Below are 18,296 nucleotides of genomic sequence, written 5' to 3'. Positions count from 1 at the left end.
GTACGAATTAAAACTTAGTTGCGTTTTTTCTGCCAGTATTTTTCCAATATTTGATCTGATTTATCTGGGAAAGGTGAAATAAAATTAAGGTGTTTTAAGAAAAAAAAAATTACTTTGTAATTATGTTTTCCTTTTGTTTTTGCAGTAGTTTCACAGAGACAGACAGTACCAGTGGCTCCTAGAACTCGGGCTATACAAGAAAGCAATGAAATTGAAGTGATTACTGTAGAAGACAAGCCACGTCAGCATGACTTACAATTACAAATCAATAAAACGGAACAACCTGTTCAAAAGTATTACTGTAAGAACCAAAACTGTTTGCACATTAATGAGAATTTTGTCTTAGAAATTCACACCAGGAGAATACTATAATTATTACTCTTAAAAATTAAAAGAACAGTAATATTTTGAAATAAATTTATTCATATCATCCATATTTCATTGTATTTGTAACCTTTGCAAACTTAGACCTTCAAATATTTTTTCTTCTGCTGATTCCTTTTCTCTTCCCTTCAAGAAGTCTTACAACACCAGGTTAAAGTCCAACAGTTTATTTGGTAGCATGAGCTTCCAGAGTGCTGCCCCTTCATCAGGGGAGTGGCCACTCAGGTGATGATGGGGCAGCGCTCCAAAAGCTTGTGCTACCAAATAAACCTGTTGGACTTGAACCTGATGCTGTGAGACTTCTTACTATGCTCACCCCAGTCTAGCGCCAGCATTTCCACAACATGGCTTTCACCCTTCAAAGCAGGGACTGTTGTGAGGGCACATATAGTTGCCTGAGGACCTGCAGCCCCCTCAACTTAGTGATTGTCGTCACTCGTTTCTTCCCCAACAGATGTTATTTGTTTCTGGCACCAGATTACCTGTTGCTCCCCTTTTCTAATGGTTCCTAATGCTCTTACCTTCTAAAACTTTGTACGTTTGCCTTTTGTTTGAGGGTATCAATACTACTTACCTCCTCAATTCATTCACAGACTGCTGGTGGGACCATATTCCCAAATCTCTGTTCTAAAGTGGCTGCTAAGGAACTTGTGAGAGTGGTGTATATGTGATTTTACCCAACTTAGCATAATTGAGAGTAAGACTCAGGAAAATGGGAATAAAGCCTGAACCCCACCTTTAAAAAAAAGTATCTGGAGCTTTGGTGTCTTCCATTACCCTCATGTTCTATAGTGTCCAACAAATAAAACATTTCATCTCTTTGCACGATTATAAAATATAACGATTTAATGCAAGATTATAAAATATAATTTATTGATTTGACAGTGAAGTCCATAGAAGCAAGACCAGGTGGTGACACTAGGTCATTTATTTTGAAGAAGCCAATTTTGGAAGGAGTGGAACCACAACTCCAGGGAAAAGTTGCAGTTTATGTGGAAGGTGTAACAGCAGAACAGGATCGAGTGGTGCAAGCCAAGTGAGTAGCCCCCCCCCACTCCTGTTTTACTGAGGTTATATGATATTCGGGCAGGATTGCATTTTCATTATGTCTAATTGTATGTTTTAGGATGCAACCAGTTTCACAAACCTCTATATTACGATTTAAATGCAAGTTGAGAGTGAATCCTAGTCTGTTGCTCCCTTCTTTCTCATACCCCCCATCACGTCCCATTTGAAGTCCTCAGTGCTCTGACTTAACTACCACGGTAGAAACTACTCCAAAGTTCAAAATGCCTGCTTCAGTTTCCTGGCAGCACAATTGGGCAGGGGTTTGTTCTCAGTATCACATTTAGCATTGCATGAGATAAGTTTAACAATCTCAAGAACAGTGAATCTACCAGTTCTAAATATCTTATTTCCCTGCTTGCCCCTCCCCACTCCCATTCAGTCTACATGTGTTGATCACAGTCACCAATACTTAGGTGCCAAATGCTTGTTTCTTCCAGGAACTATACAGACTGAGTTGCAGCTTCATTTAATCTGAAAGATGCTAGTGTAACCTCCAGCAATAAAGGATCAAAACTATCAGCTCCAAATCCAGGCAATCATATTGATATCTGTCTGCTAACTTTGGCGGGAAGGATTGCCCTGGCTGCCCTGATCCATCCCTGAACATACAATGCACTGACTAATACAGATCCCAAACAAAAGAATTTCACTTCATATAGGGTATCTCTTGTTCCTGTTCCTGTTCCCACTCTCTCTCAAAGAGACCTTTCTTGTTCAATCCCAGTGGAAGCAACCTGGAAAGATCAGCAAAATGTGCAATGTAACCACCTAACTGCATTCTCAAGTGAGCTGGAACCCATGTCTATGAAAACAGGGTCATGACAATTGCTGAAAATCCCAGACAATGCTACGTAGACAATGCTACGTGGACACTGCAATAAAATTACTTTCAGCTGCCCTGTAGTAATCGAGAAAAGCAGACCAATATCTATCATCCAACATATATCCACAAATTTCTGTGAACTTGAGTAGATCCAACACTTAATAGTTCACAGAACACTGGCTTCTATGTCCATGGGCCTGCTTTTGTTATAAGCAGTTGTTGTGAGGAAAGTTCCTTGCTGACATTGACAGTACAATTTAGACTGTAAAGTCCTGAACATAAGAACATAAGAAATAGGAGCAGGAGTAGGCCATCCAGCCCTTCAAGCCTGCCCCACCATTCAATAAGATCATGGCTGATCTGTCGCTGCTCAGTTCTACTTTCCCGCCCTCTCCCCATAACCCTTAATCCCCTCTCCTATCAAAAACCCATCAACCCGCGTCTTAAAAATATTTAGCGAGGCAGCCTCCACCACTTCAACGGGCAAAGAATTCCAGAGATTCACCACCCTTTGAGTGAAGAAGTTCCTCCTCAACTCCGTTCTAAACCGCCCCCCTTTTATCTTGAGGCTGTGCCCCCTAGTCCTACTGTCTTTTTTGAGCGGGAAGAGTCTTTCCACCTCTATCCTATCCATCCCATTCATCATCTTATACGTCTCAATGAGATCTCCCCTCATTCTTCTAAACTCTAACGAGTACAAGCCCAGTTTATTCAGCCTCTCATAGCTCAACCCCCTCAACTCCGGTATCAGCATAGTAAACCTCCTCTGCACTCCCTCCAAGGCCAAAATATCTTTGCGCAGGTGCGGCGCCCAAAACTGCACACAGTACTCCAGCTGCGGCCTCACCAATGCCCTATACAGCTGCAGCAAGACCTCCCTACTTTTATATTCAATCCCCCTCGCTATGAAGGCCAGCATCCCATTCGCCTTCTTGACCACCTGCTGCACCTGCAAGCTGGATTTTTGCGACTCATGCACAAGGACCCCGAGGTCCCTCTGCACCGTCGCCTGCTGCAGTTTTTCGCCCCGTAAGTAATAGTCCTTCCTACCATTCTTCCTACCAAAGTGAACCACCTCACACTTGCCAACATTAAATTCCATTTGCCATTTCCTGGCCCATTCGTCCAGCCTATCTAGATCCCTCTGTAGACTCTCCACACCCTCCGCACAATTTGCCGTTCCCCCAATCTTGGTGTCATCAGCAAATTTCGACACTCTACACTCGGTTCCCTCCTCCAGATCATCTATATAAATGGTAAAAAGCTGAGGCCCCAGCACCGACCCCTGGGGCACTCCACTAGTCACCATCCGCCAATCCGAATAGCACCCGTTGACCCCCACTCTCTGCCTCCTATTTGACAACCAATCCTCTATCCACGCTAACACCCTACCCCCAACTCCATGCCCCTCGACCTTCTGCAATAACCTCTTGTGAGGCACTTTGTCAAACGCCTTCTGAAAATCGAGAAAGACCACATCCACCGGCTCTCCTCTATCCACCGCCCTAGACACATCCTCATAGAACTCCAGTAAATTTGTCAGACACGACTTCCCTTTAATGAAACCGTGCTGCGCCTGCTCTATCAAGCAATTCCCTTCAAGATGCCTCGCAATTTCCTCCTTAATGACAGATTCTAACATTTTACCTACCACAGACGTTAAACTAACCGGCCTATAATTCCCCGCCTTTTGCCTGGCACCAAAAGCCAAATGTCCTTTTTGCCTTTAGTGCTAGTATTTCACCATTTCCACAATCTATTCCCTGAATTTCTTCAGAAATGCAAAGTCTCTAGCATGATCCAATTACCCAGTGAAGCTGAATTATTAAGTAGAGCTGGTCTGACTCTCCAAACTGCAATAAAGTTCCTCCCACCCAACTGCAACACAAGCCATATCCTACACACATTTTGGAGAATAGGATGTCCAGTCCCAGACTCCTCTTCTTATCAAAGTACCAAAATAAATGATTAAAACTGCATCGATCATTGCAAAGACTAAAATGATGGCCCTCTAAGCAATCCCTCCAAGCAGCTCCTCCCCCATCCAACTCTGTTGAGGATTAGATTATCAAGCTGCTGGTGAAAAATACAATCTAGAATAAGAACAAAGAAAAGTACAGCACAGGAACAGGCCCTTTGGCCCTCTAAGCGTGTGCCAATTGTGATGCCCTAACTAAACAAAAAAACCTCCTGCCCTTACTCAGTCCCTCTATTCCCTCCCTATTCATGTACCCATCCAGATGCCTCTTAAATATTGCCAATGTGCCTGCTTCCACCACCTCCCCTGACAGTGCGTTCCAGGCACCCACCATTCTTTGCATGGAAAATCTTCCCCTTAAACTTTCCCCTCTCACCTTGAACCTGTGCCCTCTTGTAATTGACACTTCCACCCTTGAGGGGGGAAACCTTTGATTATCCACCCTATCTGTGCCTCTCATAATTTTGTGGACCTCTATCAGGTCTTCCCTCAGCCTCTGTCTTTACAGTGAAAACAATCCTAGTTTATTTAACTGCTCCTCATAGCCAACACCCTTGAGTCCAGGCAACATCCTGGTGAACCTTCTTTGTACTCTCTCCAAAGCTTTTATATCCTTCTGGTAGTATGGTGATCAGAACTGCACGCAATACTCCAAATGCGGCCAAACCAATGTTTTATGTAGCTGCAATATGATTTCTCAACTCTTGTACTCAAATGCCTTTTTAACCACCTTGGCCATCTGTGTTGCCACTTCTAAGGAATTGTGGACCTGCATGCCCAGATCCCTCTGTATGTTAATGTAAATGGCAGATCCTTTAGGAACAGTATAATTCACAGTTAAATTTGATCCTCTAAAATGCATCACCTCAGATTTATCTGGATTCAACTCCATCTGCCATTTCTGTGCCCAAGTCTCCATTCTATCTATATCTTGTTGTATCCTCTGACAATCCCTAGCACTATCAGCAACTCCACCAATTTTCGTGTCATCCTCAAGCTTACTAATCAAACCACCCACACTTTCCTCCAGATCATTTATATATACTACATATAAGAGGTCCCAGCACTGATTCCTGTGGAACACCTCTAGCTACAGATCTCCATTCTGAAAAACACCCTTTCATTGCTACTCTCTGTCTTCTATAACCAAGCCAGTTCTATATCCATCTAGCCAGGCCACTATGAATCCCATGTGATTTTAGTTTTTCTACCAGTCCACCATGTGGAACCTTGTCAATCGCCTTACTAAAGTCCACATAAACTATATCCACAGCCCTTCCATCATCAATTATCTTTGTCACCTCTTTAAAAAACTCAATTAAGTTGGTGAGATGTGACCTTCCCCATACAAAACCATGCTGTTTCTAACTTGTCCATTTTCTTCCAAATGTGCATATATCCTGTTCCACAGTATCTTTTCTAAAAGCTTCCCCGTCATTGATGTCAGGATCATTGGTCTACAATTTCCTGGATTATCCCTGCTTCTTAAACAAAGAAAAACATTGGCTATTCTCCAGTCCTCTGGAACCTTGCCTGTGGTTAAAGGGAATGTAAAGATATGGGTTAAAGCCCGCTATTTCTTCCCTTGTCTCACACAGTAACCTGGGACAGATCCCATCTGGCCCTGTGGACTTATCCCCAGGACTGGATGGGATGCTGACCTTCAGGATTGGGTACTTTTAGCACGTCTCTGCTCGGTCAAGCTGCTTGCTAGATACATTGAGTGAAAGTTCTTGTATCATAATAGGACCCTAACCAATCAATCTTATTGTCTCAAAGCTAATGCAAAGTGCAAAAGTACAGAGTTTGTTCCATCTATAATTCCATTTGGGAATTAAACTAACATTCTAATCGCTCTGTAAATATTAAATCATAAGATATACTGTTACTCATGGGGAGCTGGCCTTTATAGCAGTTGAAATCAAAATCACTTTCAGGTCAAATATGAACAAGTCCCAAATTGTTATCAGACTCGCTTTTTTCACTCTTCTTCCCATCCCCAGGAATGTAATGTTCTGGTTTATATGGAGCTGCATCTGCCTCTCCCTATTTCCTGCCCTTCCATTCAGCTAATTGTCTTTTCAAAATCCCTTTCATTCTTCAGAATGTATTTGATTACACATCAAAGCTGTGTGTATATCTAGATCACGTACATGTATGTTGCACAGGAGTCCACTTTTCCTAGAATATGTGAACACTCTGCAAGAGCAATTTAAAACTAATTTCATCATGTTGTCTTTTTCCATCCCCTGTATCATCCTCCTCTTTATATTGGTAATGAGATTCCAACCCAGATCTCTGGGTACATGACTATTCACGAACTGCTAATCTGAGCATCCTATTGCTTGTACACCCCGCTGACTGTCATCTAACTATTGATTCATGAGACTACAATTCATCTCAATACCTTTACTTTGACAATAAGTCCCTTATTTGGCACCTTATCAAGTTCCTTTTCAAAGTGCATGTATACAACGTTGTCCTATTCCATGATCTGATTTCCATGAAAAATTCAATTAATCAAATCTGACATCTCAAAAAAAATCCTTGCTGATTCTGTGTCTCTGATTAGCCTTTTTAAGCAGCGACAAGAAGAATAAAAGGTTATATTCATCAAATGTAAAATCACTTAAGCAGTGATTCACTTGGCTGTTAAAACTCCTTCCCCATGGGAATTCTTGAACTGCTACACAGAAACACTTTTGTTACTACCTATATTGGATCATTTTTCTGTTCCAGTGTGTTTGCAGAATATCCATTTTTAAAAAGCTCAGTTAATCCTATTATTAATTATGCTTTTAACATTTCTTTGGTAGAGATCAACATGACTCTGAGGAATCAAGTCCTAAATTTATTGTGACATTGGATGGGATTCCAAGTCCCCCGGGATATAGTTCGGAACAAGATGAGGAGACTGAGCCGATGGAGCATGGTGGTCTTTCTCAGGAGGCAGGAAGGAAATACAGATTATCAATGCCAAATGCTGCTCAGCCGCTGAGGGAGTCTGATGGTAATTGGCTAATTATTGAGCAGGCACAGACTTAAAATAATAAAAAAAAAGCTGTGTGTTTTTTTTTGACACAGTGAGTCGTTAAGGCCTGGAATGCAATGCCTGAGAGTGTGGTGGAGGCAGGTTCCATTGACACCTTCAGATGGGAATTAGCCTGATATCTGAAAAGGAAGAATGTGCAAGGTTATGAGGAGAAGGTGGGAGAATAACACTAAGTGATTGGCTCATTTGGAGAGCCAGTACAGATACGATGGGCCAAATGGCCACTACTTGCACTATAAAATCTGAGAGTTTGTGATTTTTAGAATTATTTTTAAAGAATATGAAATCCAGACTAAGGAAATGCTGCTCTGATTGTCAGGTCTGATTCATTCATAGCCCACAAAACCTGCTAACTGTCTGCTTATACTAATTTATTTCTCTTCCTTAAACTCCTGAAGGAGATGGGCAGTGAGAGAGAAACAGTCCTTTAAAAGCTTTCTATCCCTCCATCTTCCTTAACTAATATTAATTTTGCTCCATTCTAAAAAGTTGATAAGTCTTGATTGATTTCCTTCCCTAGAAAATCTATATTGTGCAGAAAATGATATTGCCAAGGGAAAGTGTCAGCGGCAGAGTTTTAGATTAAGTTTATGAAGGCTGGGGCAAAGGTCAGCCAGGAGAGCACTGCAGTCGGAGGTAACAGAGGCAAGGATGGGGATTTGAACGGCACATGGATGGTGGCAAGCAATGTTGTGAAACTGAAAGTAGATGACCCTTGTGATGAAGAAATCAGAAGCTCAACTCTAGTCAAATTGTAGCAATCTGATACAACCGGAGACAGTGGCTGAAGAGTGAGAGAATTGTTAGCAAGTGTATAGGATTTGTGACAGGAACAGAAGGTTATGTTTTCTGTCTCCCCAGTATTTAGCTGGAGACAATTGTGACTTAACTAGGATTGGATTTCAGACAAGCAGTCTGGCAGCACAGAGGCAATGGAGAGATAAAGATTGATAATAAAGAGGTAGTGCTGGTTGCTGTGAGCACAGACTGAGTCCAGTTATGTGTCTGCCGATGTTGTGAATGAGCAACATGTAGATAAGGAGGCCCATGGATAGATCTTTGCTGATTTGATGAGGTTGTGGGTGAGGTGATAGAAGAAACTATTGCAGGAGAAACTCTGCGTCTTGTTAGTTAGGCAATAATGAAATCAAACAGCTACAGTCTGGATAAGGAAAGAGGCATTGTAGGAGAATGGCATGGTTGGTCATGTTGAATGCTGCAGAGAGGAGGGATAATTTATTACAGTAAAGAGCTGACATTCCTGGTCAGGGTCATTGTGGTCCTGTGGCAGGACAGAAACCTGATTCAGGCAGTAAGTTGCAGGAAAAATGGGCAATATATTCAATGACTTTGGGCAGTAAAAGGGTGATGGTTTGCAAAGACACAGGAGTTGAATGTAGATTTATTGAATTGCCAGGGTCCTGAGACGGGAAAGGAATTTGTTTGGTAAAAGAGGTTAGTGAGAATCATGCCCATGGATCAGGAGGAGAATCTTGTGCATAGAGTTTGGAAAGAGTGTGAGGGGTGATTGTTAAGTACTCGAAAGGGAGGACTAACGAGGTTAAAACTTGTGGTTCAGGTTTGGATTACTGGGCATGGGGAAGCACTGAATGGATAGTCTTGGTACGCAAGCCCCTAATGTCCTTGTTGAAGGATGGCTGGATAAGAGGTGGGGGTTTAGTTTTGCATTTCACGTTGTATGGGTGACTTTGGCAGGGGAGCGAAAGGCCAAATTTGGTGATGGATAACTGAATCCGTTTCGATCAATCTGTTGGATTTGAAGAAGTGATCATTGGGGCCAGGGAGGAAAGAAGTGGAAGGAAGACAGTGTTAACTTTTAAAACTGATTTCACCTGAATCATTAAAAATAATCTGATCATGCAGGACTTGCTTGGAAAATATTTTTGGAAACCTTGTCTTTAGTTGGCAAGCCATCAGATATAGATGGAGAGAATTCATTAATAGTTTTAAAAAAATGATCTAGTGTTGGAAAGCATTCATTCAATGGGAGCTAAATATGTTAAATCCTGTTCTTTTCATTTTCTACCTTAGAAGAAATTGATGACAACTTTCAAGTAAAGCGGCAGAAAGTTCTAGAGCGATGCAAGTACTGGCCTGCATGTAAAAATGGTGATGAATGTATGTATCATCATCCTGTAACTTCATGCAAGTGAGTACCTTTTAAGAAGCAACCCACAGTTCTTGTTATTAACATTTTCTGACAATCAGAATTCTTAATTTAACTTTTATTCAATGTTTCTTTTGGTCTTCAGTTTGAGTATTAATTAAATGTAACCTAAAAATTTGTTTTTGCTTCCATGCTGAAATATATTTGCTTTTATTAACTCAACACTCCTTGAATGGGACTTAAAATTGTGAGAGAAAATCAAGGGATCTAATGTTACTTGACTGGCTTTGGTTTTGTTGCTGTTTTAATTTGGTTGACTGAAGAATTTTAAAAACAATTTAACAATGACTCCAGATAAATTACAATAAATTTGAGCAAACCATTGACCTTTATATGTGGAGCTGTTCGCAGTTATGACCTGAGGGCTAATCTCAAAATAAAACAAATAATAAGACAAGAACTTCCTTGTGGACAGTTTGCTGACTCTGATTCGCCACTACTAAACTCTTGGTACATGGACGTACTAAGGACATGAAGGGAAAAAGAACTGGATGTCTCCAGTGTGGAAAAATTTATTTGAAATCTGCTATAGAATTGATTTCTTTGGGCACTAATTGCTAAGTGATTGACAAATTTTACTGTCATTTATTACAACAGTCCTAAATTATATTCATATAGCATCTTTAATATAACAGAATGCCCAAGGCACTTCACATGAACATTATAAAATACAGTATGATACAAGTGGTTCGAAGACACCTCTTTTCCTCTGGTTTTGTGGCTATGACTCATCTTTCATTTCCCCCACCCTGCAGTATGAGTATCTCCCACTTTCTATGCCTTTCAGCTTTGACAAAGGGTCACCTGGACTTGAAATGTCAGCTCTTTTCTCTCCTTACATATGCTGCCAGATCTGCTGAGACTTTCCAGCATTTTCTCTTTTGGTTACAGTATGATACAAGCCGCTTAAGACACGTTAGGATGACAAAAATCATGGTCAAAAAGTTACGTATAAGGAGTGTCTTAAAGGAGAAAAGTGAGGTAAAAAGCTTTATGGAAGTTATTCTAGAATTAAGGTCCTGGAAGAGCGACCACCAATTGTGAAGTGATTTAAAGTCAGAGATGCTCAAATCAGAGCAATGCAGATATCGGAAAGTTCAGATTAAAGAAGATTAAAGGGACAGGAGCCAAGAAGGATAATTTTAAAATTATGACATTGCTTGATTGGGAACCATTGTAGGTGAGATGGCAGCAGAGTTTTGAATTACCTTATGTCTATGAGGGTAGAATGTCGGAATAGTCAAGTCCAGAGATAACCAACGTATGAATGAGGGTTTCAGCAGCAGATACAAAGAACACACAGCACAGAAAACAGGCCTTCGGCCCAATGAGCCCACGCTGCCATTTTAACATCGTGAGTTCCCTGTTCCACCCATGACCTTTGTCTACGCTTATGGCACTCCACATTGGAAACCAGATTGAGGGGAGACTAATTTAGGGACAACTTGTTACGCCAGTCAGCCTAAGAGCACATCTTTGGGGTGTGGGAGGAAACCGGATGAGCTGAGATGGTGCGAAATTGGATGAAAGTATGGAGGTGGAAATAGGCGGCCTTAGTGATGTCACCAAAATTGAGATCACAGGCTCATCTTGGGATCCATTGGGTGGCACGGTAACACAGTGGTTAGCACTGGTGCTTCACAGCTCCATGGTCCTGGGTTCGATTCCCAGCTCGGGTCACTGTCTGTGTGGAGTTTGCACATTCTCCTCGTGTCTGCATGGGTTTCCTCTGGGTACTCCGGTTTCCTTCCACAGTCCAAAGATGTGCGGGTTAGGTTGATTGGCCATGCTAAGAAATTGCCCCTTAGTGTCCAGGGATGTGTAGGTTAGAGGGATTAGTGGGTATAATATGTAGGGATATGGGGGTAGGACTTGGGTGGGATTGTGTTCGGTGCAGACTCGATGGGCCGAAGGGCCTGTTTCTGCACTGTAGGGTTCTATGGTTCAATGTGATACCAAGGTTGCAAACAGACTGACTTAATCTCAGACTGTTGTGAAGGAGAGGGATAGAGTCAGTAGAATCATACAGGATTGCAGCAGGAAACAAGCCCTTTGGCCCAATTTGTCCATGCCCCTTTTTTTAAACCCCTAAGCTAGCCCCAGTTTCCCATGTTTGGCCTACATCCCCTTATACCCACCATAACCAGTTAACTCTCTAAATGCTTTTTAAAAATACTTTTTAAAATTGTCCTCGCCTCTACTACTACCTCTGGCAGCTTGTCCCAGACACCACACTCTGTGTGAAAGAATTGGCCTTCTGGACCCTTTTGCATCTCTCCCCTTCCACCTTACATCTATGCTGTCTAGTTTTAGACTCTCCTACCTTTGAGAAAAATATTGACTATCTAGCTGATCTATGCCCCTCATTATTTTATAGACCTCTATAAGATCACTCTTAAGCCTCCTATGCTCCGGAGGAAGAAGTCCCAATCTATCCAGCCTCTCCTTATAACTCAAACCATCAAGTCCCGGTAGTATCTTAATAAATCTTTTCTGCACTCTTTCAAGTTTAATAATATCCTTTCTATAATAGGGTGACCAGAACTGCACACAGTATTCCAAGCGTGACCGTACTAATGTCTTGTACAACTTCAACAAGGCATCCCAACTCCTGTATTCAATGTTCTGACCAATGAAACCAAGCATGCCGAATGCCGTCTTCACCACTCTGTCCACCTGTGATTCCACTTTCAGGGAGCTATAAACCTGTACTCCTAGATCTTTGTTTTGTAACTCTCCCCAACACCCTACCACTGGCCAATTGATCAAGATCCCGTTGCAATCCTAGATAACCTTCTTCACTGACTACAATGCCACTAATCTTGATGTCACCTGCAAACTTACAATACTGGGTATCCTATTTTAAAGCTGTAACATCCTTCATTAACTGACCCAATCCCAAGTGCGAATAAGATCATGCAGTAAACTATTATGTTGTTTGTCTCTAAATCTAGAGATTTTGCTAACAATTTCACCAGAGTAGCTAAGAGCTTAGAGCAGAAATTGAATACAATGGCTTCAGTCTTTCCAGTTTTTCTCAACTTTTGCTCATCCAGTATTGTTGGATAAGTAGTCCGATAATTTGTGAGGTTATATTGTGATAATGTGTTGTGAGGTTGAACTATGTGCCACCAGCATTCATACTAAAACTAATGCTTCTGAATGATGTCAATGAAGGATAGAATATGAATGATAGACTAGAGGACAACAGAGGTAAATGGTGTGGGAGCAGGAAGGGAAACCATCACAAGTGATTCTCTGACTAAATGGGTAAGAATGGAACCAGATGAGAGCAATCCCACCCAGCTGCATGACACTAGAGGAGGATGGTGCGATTAACTTTTAAGACAAGCTGGTAATTAAAGACAATGATTCATGGTGATGATATTGCTGTGATCATTTGTATGGACATATAAAACTTATTAAAGCAGGTCCAGTCACTTTACCATGTAAAGTTTTCTTCTGCAGAGTCAATTTTCTATTGATGTAGCAGCAATGCAAGGAGACAAAATGGCCATCTATATAATCAGCCAGTGGTGTCTGTCTTGTTGATAAATCAGATTTTGTATTTGTATCCAGTTGGAAATGTTGCATCTACATGAATACCTTTAGGTTGCTTGAATGTCACCAATTATTACAGATTTTGTTTTATTCATTCTTGGGATGTGGTTGTTGCTGGCTAAGCCAACATTTATTGCCCATCCCTTAATTATTCTTGATAAGATGGGTGATGAGCTGCCTTTTTGGACTGCTGCAGTCCATGTGGTATAGGTACACAGTGTGTCAGGGAGGGAGTTCCAGGATTTTGACCCAGTGGCAAGAGTTTAAGTTGGACTATATACAGTCCCTGCATAAAGCTAATATTCAAATACAAATTTAGAGCCATTAGTGAGTATTAGGTATGATGTGTGGTATCCTATTTTAAAGCTGTAACATCCTTCACTATTAACTGACCCTACCCCAAGTGTAAATAAAATCATGCAATAAACTATTATCTGGTTTGTCTCTAAATCTAGGAATTTTGCTAAGTTTCACCAAAGATCATGTACCATCCCAGACCAAATCCTCCCTCACTAATCTTTTGCCAGATTTAAATATTCTATTAAATGGGCTTCTTCAGTCCCTTCTCTCAACTCTCCACCTTCTGTCTGATGTATATGTAGATTATGGCAATTTGAGGGGGAGAAATAAGAGTTACATATGTGCACATCAAAATTAAATTTCCTAAGTTTTCCACATCCACAGAGCTTTTCTGATCAATTATAGATTCATTGGAGCATTTTAGGCACATACTGTATGGTAAAGAAGTTACCTCAGTTACTCAATACCAGGAGCAGATTATACTGGAATAGCAGGTCTAATATAATTTGGCCCTAAATATTTGGGCCAAGTGTTAGATTTGTTTGTGGGAGAGCACTTTGGAGATAGTGAGATATATATATATAATATATATAATTCGGTGTCCTTCATTGTTGCAATGGAGAGGGATAGGGTCACACGGCAGGGCAAGGTTTATAATTGGGGCGGGGTAATTATGATTGATTAGGGCAAGAATTAGGGAGCATAAGTGTGTAGACAAAGGTCAAGCAGTTGACATGGTATACATGAATTTTAGTAAGGCATTTGTCAGGTATGGGCACAAACGAAAAGTGGAGCTTTTTCAAGGAACAAACACTGCGTGTCCTTGATAGGTATGTCCCTGGTAGGCAGGGAGGAAATGGCTGAGTGAGGGAACCATGGTTCACAAAGGAGGTTGAGTATTTTGTCAAGTGGAAAAAGGAAGCATATATAAGGATGAGAAAACAAGGTTCAGTTAGGTTGCTTGAGGGTTACAAGGAAGCTAGGAATGAGTTAAAAAAGGGCTTAGGAGAGCTGGGAGGGGGCATGAAGTCCTTGGCGGATTGGATAAAGGAAAACCCCAAGGCCTTTTACGCTTATGTGAGAAATAAGAGAATGACCAAGGTGAGGTTAGGGCCAGTCAAGGATAATAGTGGGAACTTGTGCATGGAGTCAGGAGAGGCATTGAATGTATACTTATGTTCAGTGCTCACTAAAGAGAGGGGCCATGTTTCTGAGGATGAATGTGTGATGCAGGCTGATAGGATAGAGGAGGTAAATGTTCTGAGGGGAGATGTATTAGCAATTGTGAAAAAACTGAGGGTCGATAAGTCCCCTGGGCCAGATGGGATATATCCTAGGATACTTTGGGAGGCAAGGGATGAGATTGCAGAGCCTTTAGCTTTGATATTTGGGTCCTCACTGTCCACGGGGATTGTGCCAGAGGACTGGAGAGTGGCGAATGTTGTTCCTCTCTTCAAGAAAGAAAATAGAAAAGACCTTGGTAATTATAGGCCAGTTAGTCTTACTTTGGTGGTTGGTAAGTTAATGGAAAGGGTCCTGAGAGATAGGATTTATGACCATTTGGAAAGATGCAGCTTAATCCGGGATAGTTTCATGAAGGGTAAGTCCTGCCTCATAAATTTAATTGAATTCTTCGAGGAGGTAACTAAGTACGTAGACGAGGGTAGAGCAGTTGATGTTGTATACATGAATTTTAGTAAGGCATTTGATAAGATTCCCCGTGGCAGGCTCATAAAGAAAGTAAGGAGGTGTGGGATAGGAGGAAATTTGGCCGATTAGATAAGCAACTGGCTGTCTCATAGAAGACAGAAGGTGGTGGTGGAGGGAAAATTTTCAGACTGGAGGCCAGTTACCAATGCTGTACCACAGGGATCACTGCTGGCTCCTGTGCTATTTGTGATTTTTATCAATGACTTGGAAGAAGGAGCTGAAGGATGGGTTAGTAAATTTGCTGATGACACGAAGATTGGTGGAGTAGTGGATAAGTTGGAGGGCTCTTGAAGGCTGCAAAGAGCCACTGATAGGATGCAGAGCTGGGCAGAGAAGTGGCAGATGGAGTTTAACCCTGATAAATGAGAGTTGATTCATTTCGGTAGGACAAACTTGAACACGGATTACAGGGTCAGTGGCAGGGTTCTGAGGAATGTGGAGGAACAGAGAGATCTTGAGGTTCATATCCACAGATCTCTGAAGATTGCCACTCAAGTGGATAGAGCCGTGAAGAAGGCTATAGTGTGTTAGTGTTTATTAATAGGGGGTTTGAGTTTAAGAGCTGTGGGGTAATGCTGCAACTGTACCAGACCTTGGTGAGACCACATTTGGAATACTGTGTGCAGTTCTGGTCATCTCACTATAAGAAGGATGTGGAAGCAGAGGAGCTTTACCAGGATGCTGCCTGGTTTGGAGGGTAGGTCTTATGAGGAAAGGTTGAGGAAGTTGGGGCTTTTCTGTTTGGAGCAGAGGAGGATAAGAGGCGACTTAATAAAGGTTTATAAGATGATGAGGGGGATAGATAGAGTGGATGTTCAGAGACTATTTCCTTGGGTATAGCTGTTACAAGGGGGCATAACTAAGCTTCATGGTAGGAGATATAGGAGGGATGTCCGAGGTAGATTCTTTACTCAGAGAGTGGTTGGGGTGTGGAATGCACTGCTTGCTGTGATAGTGGAGTCAGACACTTTAGGAACCTTCAAATGGTTATTGGATAGGCACATGGAGCATGCCAGAATGATAGGGAGTGGGATAGCTTGATCTTGGGTTTGGCCATAGAACAGTACAGGCCCTTCGGACCTCGATGTTGTGCCGAGCTACGTATCTATTTGCATTATTATGCCATATTATTGAAAGAATTCTTGCATTGCTTCTATGCTGGTGCTCACTTAGTTCAGATTTCAAGCACTTAAGAGCGGACTTCCTGTGTTTATAATTTGCCTCCATAATTCCAGCAGCAGATTCTTAAACTCTCAGAATAACAGAATCTTGCTGTCAAGTTGAGGTGGTATGAACACAAGGAGCAGTCTTCTTGGATGTCAGTTTCCCAGGTTCTAAATAGAAATGACTGCCTATCTAAATGTGTAATTTTACTGTAGTTGTGCTTGTTTACAGTTGTTGAAATTTTATCATTTCAAACTCTTTTTCAGAAGATTCCTGTTTTTAAAAAAAGTTCATTTTAAATTCTGTATACATTTATATACATTTTATTTTCAAAATTATACATTTGGTTTAGAAGTTCATTTGCAATTTTCTTACACTGAGTGAAACCTTTGTTCACTGACAACTTAACTTTTTTTCTCAGAACATTTCCAAAGTGTAAATTTGGGGACAAGTGTCTGTTTATACATCCAAATTGCAAATATGACTCCAAGTGTGTTAGACCAGACTGCCCATACACACATGCAAGCAAGCGAACTGCAGTAGTGCCTAAACAGCCAGGTTTGTATATTAAATATTGCTTCATGTATTAAACTTGAATCCTAATACTTCAGCTCACCAGTGACATTGCCTGTGAGTAATCACTGTCTAAGTTCACAAATGACATTTTAAGCATTTAGGTGAGCTACTAGAGGATTACTGCCATTTGTAGAACTGTACATCAGAATTGGTTAATGTCTTTGGGAAAAGAGGGAATATGGGTAAGTAAATTGATTTGTTCTTTTGTATTGTTGGTATATATGATGTTTCTGTTTTAGGACTAAAACATTTTCTGGCATGATCTTTAACTTTTGTCTGATGGTGAACTATCTCAGTTTTATTCAACTTCTCTATGTTCCAAGAAGGAAAAATGAGGCTTGAAATACATTGGTATTTCCTAAGGTTGTTTCTTGCACCCTATACGCCATTCAGAGGATCACTTTTTGTGTTGGCCAAATGATGTTTTTACTTCCTTAAGCACACCTATATATTGCCTGCTTATATGCTGGAAGTGCTTACTACAGTTGTAACTTTTTGAATTCTGTTTGCCTTTTTTATCTTCAGAACTAAGTAGATCTTAGAATGATGTGCTTTATCTCTCATCTATTTTGGCATTTGAAATTAGGAGTGTACTTTGTTAAAAGGAAATAACAAATTAACCTGATTTTGAAGTGCCCTGCAATAACTATTAAAATACCGGTAATTATGGATTGCAGAACACCTAATACCAATGGGTACGTGTTGAACATTAGGACTCTGGTATAAATTTTGAGATACTATAGGCATATCCAGCATGGATTGGATCACACGGTCATTTTTGAGAGCGGGGGGCAAATCTTTGGGAGATGGGTAGGGCCTAAACACACTGGCAAGCCCGTCTTTACACAGATTGGTGTCATTTTTAAAGGGGACCGTGATCTCAAGGTGAAATTGAAGGCTCCCCTCCTCCCCTTCGCTGGGTGTGAACTAGATTACACCTGGGCGGCGGACGGGGTGAATCAGAGGTTTCTCCACAGGCACTTAACATGCTAAGCTTCTATCCCAGGTGATGCGCACATTAACGCGTGGGGCTGGAGAATTCCCTCCTCCCTTCCCCCATCTCTATGTGTGCAATAGAACAATCTAAAACAGATGGATCCCTGGGAAAATGGTCATGTGAAACTTTGCACAGTAATTGTATGGGGCAGTTTTCAAGCACTGGTATCCTATTCCTGCTGGACAAAGAAAGTGATTGATATCTGTGTTGTTTTAATTGTACACTATCTCAAGACAGCATGTTATAATTCAAGCAGATGTAGTTTTGACCCCAATTTTTTGGGTCTTGCAGTCTGTCCTTATTTTTATTTTTCTATTATAAATTCCTTGTTTCACATTATTATCCTATTACATGTAATTATATTCCTCTGAAGAAGTGAGTTGGTATTTTTAAGTCTAATTACAGCATGACAAGTTTGTAATGTTTTTTTTCCATTATAATGTAAACATAGAATTTATAATACAAAATCTTGACAAGTTATGGGTGCATTGTAAA

General features: G+C 41.1%; 1 protein-coding gene across 2 annotated transcripts in view; it reads left to right on the top strand.

Annotated features, from left to right (window-relative positions):
* Positions 1-18,296, top strand: part of zc3h14 (zinc finger CCCH-type containing 14) — a 39,591-nt gene that overhangs the window by 20,249 nt on the left and 1,046 nt on the right. The window contains exons 9-13 of one of the 2 annotated variants that reach the window (XM_080202443.1): positions 149-301; positions 1,270-1,420; positions 7,070-7,263; positions 9,358-9,475; positions 16,650-16,786. In XM_080202443.1, coding sequence (XP_080058569.1) covers positions 149-301; positions 1,270-1,420; positions 7,070-7,263; positions 9,358-9,475; positions 16,650-16,786 — 753 coding nt within the window. Of the gene's footprint in view, positions 1-145; positions 302-1,269; positions 1,421-7,069; positions 7,264-9,357; positions 9,476-16,649; positions 16,787-18,296 lie in introns of both variants that reach the window. The other variant, XM_080202442.1, reaches the window with a different exon arrangement.

This window comes from Carcharhinus amblyrhynchos, chromosome 14 (genome assembly GCF_965287045.1).
Source record: "Carcharhinus amblyrhynchos chromosome 14, sCarAmb.v2.hapA, whole genome shotgun sequence".
NCBI lineage: Eukaryota > Metazoa > Chordata > Chondrichthyes > Carcharhiniformes > Carcharhinidae > Carcharhinus > Carcharhinus amblyrhynchos.
Note: the sequence above shows the minus strand (reverse complement) of the source record. Positions and strands in the feature narration are given on the sequence as shown.